At 36.4% G+C, this 11,406-nt stretch overlaps 1 protein-coding gene across 1 annotated transcript in view; it reads left to right on the forward strand.

The window, feature by feature from the left end:
• YTHDF3 (YTH N6-methyladenosine RNA binding protein F3) overlaps window positions 1-10,945 on the forward strand; it is a 28,739-nt gene extending 17,794 nt beyond the window's left edge. Inside the window, exon 5 of the mRNA XM_036398542.2 lies at window positions 4,363-10,945. Coding sequence (XP_036254435.1) covers window positions 4,363-4,386 — 24 coding nt within the window. The 3' untranslated portion in view covers window positions 4,387-10,945. The remainder of the gene's footprint in view (window positions 1-4,362) is intronic.
• The last annotated feature ends 461 nt before the right edge of the window (window positions 10,946-11,406 follow it).

Consider the following 11,406-nt stretch of genomic DNA (forward strand, 5'->3'; position numbering starts at 1 on the left):
AAGAAGCTACTCTGAAGTTGTAAAAGCTTATTCGACTTTGTATGTTAACTTTGATTTTTAATTTGTGCCTTGTGGTTTTCATGTTGGGTCAAGGAATAGAAAAAATTAGTGCTTAGGGAGGGAATGGCATCTACACAGGAAAATTTTCTAGGTTAATTTAAGACTTCTAGAGACCCTTTTCATCTATTCCTTCCCTCCCTTCTTCCCAGAGGTGCTTCTCAGAGAAATGTATTTAAATATATATATATCTGTTTCTTAGGTTGTTTCTGTGTTGAGGAGATGTGCCCTCTTAGTTGGGAGTTCAAGAGTGAGAAGTTAAGTAAACAAATATTTTACACAAATTTAAAGTTTCAGTAATCTAGTTTATATTATCAGCCAGTGATATAAACAGAGTAAACAATTTCTGGAATTTTTCACTTTTCTAGTAATCTGTTTTTCATTGTGGTTCTCAAGCTTTAAGGTCAATGCTTATGCTGTCCTGGCTTTAATGGTACACCTGAACGAAATAAATAGCAGATTATGGCTGATGCCATTAGTAAATGAGATTTCATGAGCTTTGCTGTGGCTTCTTTTCACCACCTCTACAGCTGCCTGCTCTGCCTCTGCCAGGTGTTTGTGCCCACGCAGCACAGTTGGCAGAGCAGATGAGTTCCTGTGCCTCACTTCTCAGAATGCAGTCTGACATGTTGGCTTACATTGCAGATGAGCAGGGCTTCTAAGTTGAAGATTAAATCACAGTTTGCAGTAAAGCAGCTTCTGAAGCTGTTGTTAGAACGCTCCCTCATGGGAGAGGGGCAGAGTAGACAGCTCCAGGCATGAACACTTTCAACATTGCAGTAAGAGGCAGAGGTTTGGCAAAATTCTAGTTTGTTTGGTTAGGGTTTTTTTTTTCTTTTTTTTTTTTTGCAATTAGAGCTGATAGTGCTGGAGGGTGTGTGGGAACTCTGCAATTGGCCTGTGTAAATTTGCAACCCTGGATAGCTTCCAAATGGACACCTTGAAATGCTTGCACTTGCAAGTACTGTAAAAATCAGCCAAAGTCATTCTTTCAGATCTGCCTTTCCTCACCTTGAGCTTCATTTTGTGGGATGTTGGGAAAAAAATACAGCCAAAGACTGTAGTAGCTTCTTTTTCTTGTTAGGCTACATTTGCATTTACATGTAGACTATTTAAAATGAGGCTTTTTCATTTACCTTCTTTGTAGCAAAGAAATCCCAAAGTCAGGGTTGTGTGCATCTCAGTACCTTCTTTCAAATCAGATCAGGAAATGTTTTTGTTGCGTTGAATTTTGAAATTTTGTTAGCACACAGATTTCATTATATCTGAGGATGAATTACATTGCAGCTACTTCTCAGCATGGGATCATTCAATTAATGCTCTGAATTCAGACAACTAAAATTTGGAAGTAAGTCAGCTTAGCAGTTCAGACCAGGCTAATTTCATAGCTTTGTTTGTACTAGATTGATGCACATTTCTAAGGCTGAAGCAGTTTTTAGATTCACCATTACTTGGCTTGTGCAGAAAGTTATTTGCATGTGTGAAATGTGCTGGCCATATGGTCTGCAGCTGAAAGTACCTTTAACCAACCAGTATGTTCCCTTATCATCCTGATTTGAATGGTAGTTAATTTCATGTCCTGTTCATAAACTCCCCCTGCAGCTGGGTAGTCTGACCATGGTGAGTTGACCTTTAGCAGGGAACTTTAATATACAGGAGAAAGTTTTCATCCAAGAGCATTGCAAGAGATGTGATAAAAGTTTTGCTTATCTGAATATAAGAAATGAAATTAATTGGGCAAAAGAGAAGCGGTTATGCTGGAAACTTCTACTCTGGTACTGGAAACCTTCTGGAGGTAAACTCTTCTGTTAGTTTGTCTATAACCACAAAAAAAAGCCAAAACCCAAACAAACTCAAAAACCAAAATGCCCAAAACCCCCAGGAAAACTACTTTTTGAGATAGGAAAAGACAGTGGTCCAGGAGTGTGGTATGTTGTAGCTGGGGAGGGGTTTGGTTTTGAGTGGAATAGCACTGCCTGTGGTTTGAGTAAATCAGGTCTTCTTTCTCTCTGTTTTGCAGTACAGAGTGCCAAATGTCACCAATACCAGTGTTTGAAGAATGTACTGTGCACTTGCATTGATAAATCATGCTTGTATGTCTGCTTGAAGTATTTAAATATAAATGTAGTAAAATGTAATTTTGAGACTGTAGGAAAGATGTGCTGATGTTTTGAAGCCTTTTTTTTCCTCTCTAGAATTCAAAGCAGATGTAAAATTTGCAACATCTCCTTTATTTCATCAGGTGGAAGAGGGTATTCAGGGTATCATTCCTTTTCTACTTTGAATTTTTATGAACTTAAATGTGTTTTGAGTTGAGAGCTTCACAAAGCATAGTGTTGGTCAGTTTATAGTACAGCAGTTTGAAATGAAAGAGAGTCTTTCTAGACAGCCTGAGTCAGTGCTTATGTGTGTAATACTTGCAAATGGACAGGAACTGATGATTTTAGTTGTATACAGGCTGTGTTTAAAATTGTTACATATTTTAACACTGCAGTTTCATAGGGCCCTACTTATTACTGCAAGAGTGTTTTTCAACACTTTGTGTAGTTGTTGCAGTTGAAGTCTGCTAATATTAGAGGAATAATCTGAGATGTGCCTGAGCAGGCTATTTTTACATGCCTTACATGCATAGTGAGGCATGAGGCCAGTCATCATCTGTTTTCAGCCAAGAGTGCATTGTTAAGATATCAGCTTGTATTAATGACTGATACTATCAATCTTAAAAAGCAGTATCTCACTATGAAAATATTAGTTATGTACTTTTGAACTAGGAAAAATAATTTTCTAGCAGAGTAGTGCAAGTATTGCTTTCACTTTAATTATATTCTCCTCTGGTTAATGTCTAGGCTTAGACACACAGCTGCTGGGACCATGAGCTGCTCATTGAGACCAAGACTGGGCTTTATTGTTTTGGTTTCACCTTGAAGCAACTTGGAGATCTGTCTTGGAAAGGACTAGATCACCATTAATAGCCAGTATAAAATGTTACATACCTTCTTCTTTCAGTAGACTGTCTTTTTGGAAGAATCTATGTGGGGTCATATGCTCATTTTCAATTTTCTTAAATAGTTTATAGCATAATAAAATTTCAATGTGGTTTTGAAATAGCTGTTCAAATGCCTCCTGGGTTATTTTGTTTCCCTGCTGTTATTGTTCCATTTATAGTATGCAATAATAATAAAAATATGGAGAGGTACTTTATACTTTTTATTATCTTTTAATGGGGATGGGAACCTACCTCTCTTCCATGCAGGTATTTGTATATTTCTTTAATGTGCTCAGTTGTACATATAAAAAAGGTATTATGGAAAATGCTATTGAAAGATAAGGTTTTAGTTTTTTACACTGACCAGCGTCCTTTTGCAGGCTAGAAGATGTATTATGCAGGCAACAATATATCATTTGTTGATCAGTTCTTCTTTTCCTGGAGGTAGTCATAATGCCACAGTGTATGTTTATCTTCAACTAAGTAGAGAAAATGGAGGATGATGATAAAGTGCAGTGTCATTTATTCTGTTAAACCTGTACTACAGAATGCGGATTTGTTAGTCCCTGATAGTTACAGTGCCATTAGTTATTTTAGCCCTAAATGCCAGATGTGGCATCTCATAGTGCTGTGAGGGCTGTCTGGTTAATGTGATCCTCACTGTGGCTCAGGCTCACATTGAAGTGAGGTTTCTTTGTCGCCATTCCTATTTCACTGACTTCTCATTTTGTTACTGAAAGTAAATTCTAAAAAAGGTACGCATGACCTTCTTAAAAAATATATTTTTTCCTTGCCACTTGAACATTTGTATGGAGGATGAGGTGTTGGCCAACTAGTTACTTTACCTTTTGATCTTAAGCACTTTTTATTATATGGGGCTTTGATAGAGATACCTGGGAATACCATATTTTTCAGGGATATAATGGATAGAGAGTAGAGCATTTTTTGACAAGCTAAGCAGAAGATTTAGGGTACATCTTGCTTTGTGTGTAGGTCCCTTGGTCTCCTTGCTCAGTTCACTTTGTGCAATATATTTCACTGTAAGTGAATTAAAACTGACATAAGTCCTTTATTGATAGCAGTTTTTTGGAACATGTTTGCCTTTTAGTTTGATGTATACTTCTGTGTTTCTCTTTAAGAAGTTGACTTAAACTGTATAATTTAATATTCCTGGAAATAATTGAAGCATTTTCCTTGAAAGTATGTTGCCTGATTTAGCTAAATTGGAAGCAATGAAAATGCTGTAATGAAATGAAAGCAGATAATGTTGATCTGTGTGTATTAACATGATTGTCCTTTTTTGTTTTTGTTTTTTTCAGGAGAGAAATAGAAACAAACAATAACTATATGGAGATGTCCTGCTAGAATACAACACTAATGATGTAGACTCTGGAAATGCCTAATATGTCTAAGAAGACGTTATTAAAGCTTTTTTCTGCTTAAGGTGACATCTTTGAACACTTTAACACGAAATTGACTCTTCTTGTAATGGTTCTCATCAGTGCATCTGCCCTTATACTCTCTCACCAAACACACTTGAGAACTGTACCTTCGTCAAGCACTTTCTGTCCTGAAGCTTTTACCAGTATCTGCTGTCTTTTGTATTTATGCATCCTAGCTAAGGCACAGGAGACCGAACGAATGCAAGGATTCATTAACTCTTTGAATTTGTTAAATACTAACATTTAACCATTAGAAGTGGTTCAATGATGTGAGATTCACATTGCTTCAACTTAATTTTTTCTTTGTTGTAGTTTTTTTAATTGTCAGTTTTTAGCTATTCAACAGATTAAAAGCAAATCATGCCATATTTAGTCCTGGAGTAAAACTCAAGTCTAAATGTTCATGTGAAAATTATTGTAGTAATCTTTTAATATGGCAAAGCAACTTTAAGCTGCAGTTTAGCCAAATGAATCGTAACATGAAATTATAATAGAATGACATTTCCCTTGTTTCAAACTGTTTGGTGTAAGAGAATATTAATATGCAGCTTGGTGGACACCACCAGTTAATGCACATTTCTTTATTTTTTTTCTGTAACATGTATACTGAAAAAAAGTGCATTTGTCTGAGGAACTGTTTGTTTGCTACCACTCAATGAATCTCAGTTTTGAGTAAATGTACCTCAGTCTAAATCAGACTTTTTATGACCTTTATAACTACATTTAAAATAATCTTTAATTCCTATTTCTGGGTGTTTGCAAGCCTGACAGATTGCTATCATGAAAGTGAAAATTTACTCCTCTAGGTGATTCACTAGCTAAATAAACATAATTCTTGTTTAGCAAGCATATACTGTTTCTCAAATTTTTTTGTTTCATTGTGCCAACATCGAGGTGTTTTTCCCCCTGTTTGGAAATATTTTGAGAAGAATACTTTGGTCCGTGGAGTTGACATGTTGATAACCGTGTTAAGATGATTTTTGTTAGAAACATGTGACAAGAAGTTCTAGAATACATATTAAATGGGCCAATTCTATACTAATTTTTAACCTGTAAAGGTTATATCTTCTGTTTCAATTCATATAGCAACGCATTCTGTCTGCTGGAAGAGAATATTAAAAAACTGTTAAGAGGGTGTATTGACTGTACAAATTACTGAACAACCTGTACCAAACTCCAGGGATAGCTTTCCCTTTTTAGACCAGCGATGTTGAAGTCAGATATCTTACAGCTTAAAATAGCAGTAGCACATATTATTTGAACATGCTTCATGTCTTACTGTCCAGCACAGATGTTTATATTGTGTTTCAAGTCCTTCATTTACAGATTTTGGCAGTCAAAGTTCTGGAGCTTAAATAGCAAAGGTTTGTCTTTAATACAGATTATTTTGCTGACTTTTGCTTTCTCTCTTCTTAAGCCCTTTGCACTCATACAATCATGCAAATGCAAGAAGTTCAGTGCACACTTCTTGCTCATTATTTTAAATGTTAGAGACTGCAGGGTAGCAGATACGAATCTTAATTTTTACTGCCAGTTATCTGGAAGCTCAAAAGGGAGGCCACTCCTGTATTTTGGAGTAAAGAAGCAATGTCACTTAAATGATAGATGAGTCATAAATAGCAAGTGGGATAAGGGAGGGATAAGCAAAGTGCATATTTTAAGAGGAGACTAGGAGACAAAGGTTTCAAGCCCAATCCCTATGAAATTTGGCTTCAGCCCAAAAATTACTGCTTCCATGTGTATCTGTTCCTTGCTAACAGGTTTTATAGCTATTTGTTTCCCTCTGTAGACTGATTTATTCCAGCTGTCATTGATCAGCTGAAGTGGCAAAGGTCAGTGTAGTGAGTCCAAAGGATGTAGTTCGTCTGTGATCCTCCAAGGTATCAGCATGTTTCTGCTGCTTTGTTACAAAACTATCTTATGAAAATTCCCAGAAGTTCCCAGTTACCAGAAAGCTAATGTTGGAGTCAAGCATTCAGGAACTGATTGCATGTGCAACCCTAGTTTGCTTTCACTGCAGTATTCATATTTTTGCAGGCTTTGTTAATATTTTCTGCCTTACCCCATGCCTTTTTTATTCTAATAGCATGAGCACTGCTCTTATATTGAATCAGGTTCAGCATCAAGTGGGTTCATCACTTTGTTGCAGGCTTTGAAAGCTGGGAAGATGAGACGGATTGTGAGAGAAGGAGGTGATCACATTTAGAGAGCTGTGACAGTTCTTACACTGTTCCAGGATTGTTAGCAAATCTACAAATAGAAGAGTTTGATTGCTGATGGTGTTAGTCATGTTGCGACCGATTTGCTGACTGCTGAGAGTTTAGTATGTGCAGCTGAAATTGAAAGGAATTTTATGTGCATATAAAGTACTGTAAAAATAGTATATAACATTGTAAAATCAGCTGTGGAGTGCTGTATTAGTTAATGGACATGTGAAGCTTCTAATCTTCAGCTTCCTTATGCACAAGTTCTTTTCCTCCGGAAAGAAAAGGAATGGTGCTTATTATCTCAAATAAATGTAGAAATGCCTTTTTTTGGTCTGATTTTTCAATATGGTGAAGGTGTTACAATGGTTGCTTTCTAACTTGCTAGTGGAGGAATCAGTGGAGCCCCTTTTCTGTTCCTGATGCCTCCTCCTTTGTGCCAGCTTTTGTTTTCCTGTGATCCAAACTGAGCCAGTTCAAGCCATTTTCTGCTGCTTTAATGGTTGGCCAGCTGTCTGTGATGCTAGATGTTTAGAAGAGAGATGGTGGGAGGGTGAGGAAGAGATTTGTTCTTTCAGAACCTGGTACCCACTGTTGAATAGACTTAGCTGCACTACAACTACACACCTGGGGTTGGTGAGCCAGAGATGCAGCAGAATATTTAAAAGTGGCAAAGGCTCCCCAGGGGTAAACCAACCAATTCTGTTTCCAGTGTAAGATTTTGGTAGTGTACAAGTGAGATATGATGTTGTCACACATTTAGTGATACGAGGAGGACAGAGGAAATGCTGAGTGTTCTCCATTTTGATTACTTCTTCCAGTCTGAGGAGGCCTAAGAATTATCATAGAAAGTTGCTGTGGAAAAGCTTGTCCTACCAACACAAGTGGGGCAAACTAAGATTGTAAGTGTTTTGCTCACCTTTGGGTATCTTTGACTTTGTAACATCAGCAATTGATAATTGACAGGAATAATTTCTGTCAGTTGAAAGTGTGCATTGCTTGCTTAAGGAAGACCTGAGCACTATTTTATTTTAAGCGGCTTGGATTGAGAAAAGGTCAACATTCACAACTAGACAAATTTCACTTCTTCAGGTATTTTGTCATTCTGTGCTTAATTTATGAATTACTAGCTTCTCCATATTCTCTTTCTCTGTTTTTTTTTTCTTTTTGGCTACTCCAGGAGTTTCAATGTCCACTGTCTGCAAAATTTAGATGCAAAAGCTCTTGCCAAAATTATTCTTATTCCAGACGAATCTATGGCACCAAACAAAAAATAATGTTGAGGTCAAGTGCAAACAATGTAATATTTAGGAGGAAGCAGCCTAAATATTTTTCATTGTTTAGTCCAAGTTCTATTTAGAAGTTGCTTTCTATTCCATAGGAGGATTTGCACACTTGAAATGTATTCACAGAATGGGTCACGTTGAATGGGACCACAGTGGGGTCATCTGGTCCAACCTCCCTGTGCAAGCAGGGCCATTCTAGAAAATTCCTAATGAAATCAGTGCACTTTCCCGAGTTGAAGCAACAGTGTTTTGAATTCTGGAAGTCACAGTTACCTTAATTTTTCAAAATTACCAGTGACTTTCACCAGAAGGATTTTTACATACTTCGCCTGATTCTAGTGCAGTGAAAATCCAGTGGAGGGAGTCTTTGAACTTTCTCCAGCACTGTTTTTTAAATGAATAATTCTAGGCATTCAAATGCAAACCATCATTTAGGAGTGGCTTTCCAAAGCCATTTCTACTATTTTTTCCTTCTATTTAGTTAATGAAATACACAAAGTTTTTCAATGTCTTTTTTATCCTTTTGTTGGGTGAAGATCCATATAATTTACTGATAAATTAAGAGAGATTAAGAGAGTGGCTCTTTTCTATCTAGGTGTAGCAAACCTGGTTTCAATTTTGTGAGATTTTTTTTGTTTTATTTGTATCATTACCGTGGTGACATAGATGAAAGTACTCTAACATGAGAATTGACCATTGGATCTTATTTTATATGTTTGAAAGTGTCCTCAGGAGCAGCCTGTTCCCATCCTTTGTTGTTCTATTTTCCACCAGACACATTTAGTGTAGTTCAGCATGGGAGAGGAAAGAATTTCTCTATGGGTCATAGGAATTCTAAGTAAATTAGTTTAGTCTCAAATACAAATACTGGTGTACATCTGGCAGGCTTTCCTCAAAGCATCTGTTATATACTGTCTGTTCTACTTTACATATTTTAATAAAGTGCATTTTAATATGATGAAGACAAACTTTTCCGTTCACAAATTTAAATTGGTATCTAGTCCAGGCTTTCAACATGATTTCTCTTCTGATAATAATTACAAAGCATTCTTATTAATGGTACTGTCAATGTCCAGGATTCTCTAAGCAAAATATTAATAATAAAATTTGCTGCTTATTAATATTAGGAGATGCCTAATGTTTGTGTTATCTGTTCTTTTCTGACCTTGTATTTCCTGCAAGTGAAAATGCAACAAACAGGAGTCAATGACCAGTTGGATGTCTTCTCCAATCAATTTAACTACGTATTTCACAATAAACTTGTTCTGCCACACTGCAGGCAGAGTGCAGATGGGTGGGTCTTCTCTGATCTTCCTCCAGAAGTCTGTTCTTAGTTCAAAGCTCAAGAGCCAGTGAATTTCTTGTTCCCATCTAAGTAAGCATTCTTTTCCACTTTCCTACGCTTTCTGTGAAAACTCCACTGGGTATGTCTGCCAGCTGTTTCCTTTGGATGCCCATAAGGTAAGCCTGGCTTTGGCTGCTGTTTTCACAATCTACAAAAAAGTTCCTGACTTCACTTATTTCTTTCTCTGGAGAGAGGAATTCTTCTGACTGAGTTAAGCTTGTCTCAGTCTGCCTTGTTTGCCCCAGTGCAAATAGAGAAATACTGCTTTTATAACTGGATTCATTCAGTCTCCTATGTGGTGTATGCCATCTTTTAAAGTTAACTCTGCAGCATTTTCATTCAGAAGGTGGAAACAGGAACAATATTTCATTGGAATTTAAGGACACAGTAATTAAAACAAGGATCCACATTGTTCTGAATTTTAGTGCTGGTGATGACCAAAGTGTTAACAGTGAGAGTTTATAAACTGTTTGCATATCCTGTGTGCATTTGCACTTGTCATCTTAATTAACATCCTTTGCCTGTAAAATTAGTTTGTAACTCTTGAGAAACTTAATTTTTGTTTACTGTTACTTTGAATTTCATCCTCTCTGGGATACCATAACTTTTCATCTGCCTGCACAAGTTTATGTGCGTCTTGAGAATGAAGTGGACGTTCATGTAAAATGAAACAAATAATCTAGATAATGACTGTATTTAAGTTGAGCTTATGGACTTCCATATGCACAAGCTCTCTTGATTTGTGCACTCTTATGTGAAGCGTTACACTTTCATCTTGAGCTCTGAATTTACACATCCTTTCTTTCCTGTTCTGCAAACATCTGAAAGAATCTCAGGTGTTAACAAAAGAAATCCTCCCTTCATGCTTAGTCCAGGAATAAAAATTTCCAAACGAAGCATTTGAGCAAGCTAAATGGAGGTTTAGCTTTATTTTGAGCTAAGCTATTACATTTCAGCAAAGAGGTGAGATTAAAGGTCGTGGATCATTCATTATCTACTGTAATTGTAGATCTACTGTTTAAAAAAAAAAGCTGAAATTTTATTTTGCAAGCATTAATATATGCAGCTGCTGTTCAGTGTTACCCAAGAATCCTAATGGGATTTTCATCAGTTTGGATTAGCAGCTTTGTGAAATAGATGGTGAGAGGACTGGGATCTCTTCTTCCAGAAATAAAGAATTGTTAAATTGGTTAAAATCCAGGTGTTTGTGGTGTGTGACTGGAATACATTGAATGATAAATTTACCTCTCTTCTGAAAGTTATCAGGAAAACATGGCTACTAAATTCTTACAATTTTTTTTAACTTGATTTGGCTGCCTGTTTGTTTTCAGATGCTTAACTGATATGCAGCTCAGTTCTCATAAGATGCTTCACTGGGTCTTGTGAGTGTGGTGCTTCATCAGAAAATGTGTAAAACTGTATTTAATTTCCTCAAGTTAATGTAATGTAATTGCTATTAACTTGATCTGTATTCCATTCAACTTTATATTTGATGATAATGCTTGGTCTTTCAGTTGTATTGATCTTCTTTAATTTCAAGAATATCACATACAGAACAGAGAATTTTTTTAGTTACTGAAATTTATGCTTATTTTAAATGTTAATAAATAACAATCATTATCTGCTCTTTGGGTTGCTAATGAGTATTGATGGTTCTTTTGAAAACTGAAACTCAAAGATGGAGACAGAAATGCTTATCTTGGGAAGTAGATGAAGTGCTGGAATACTGAAGAGAACTCACAGCTGTATGAGATAAAAGATATTAAACAGCCAAGAGAGTGTTTTAAAGTTGGGTCTTCATTCTCATTGCAGTGTAGCTGGAAGAATATTTTGAACAAAGAATTAAGTATGTTCACATGGTCCAGTTGAACTCCTAAACTGCTCTGCATGTGGTGGGTTTTTTGTTTTGTTTTTTCCCCCCCCATTTGTCTCAGCTCTCTTCTGTTTTTTACTTCACATTATGATTTTGTTCTTGGTCTTAGATCAGTTTACAGTCTTACCTTGCTTTCCAGTAAAAAGTTGGTTATCTGAAGAAGCTACTCAGTTACTAGTTTATTTCTGAGAAGAATAGTTGGAGGAGGCTATA

Source organism: Molothrus ater, chromosome 1 (assembly GCF_012460135.2).
Source record: "Molothrus ater isolate BHLD 08-10-18 breed brown headed cowbird chromosome 1, BPBGC_Mater_1.1, whole genome shotgun sequence".
In the NCBI taxonomy this organism is placed as follows: domain Eukaryota; kingdom Metazoa; phylum Chordata; class Aves; order Passeriformes; family Icteridae; genus Molothrus; species Molothrus ater.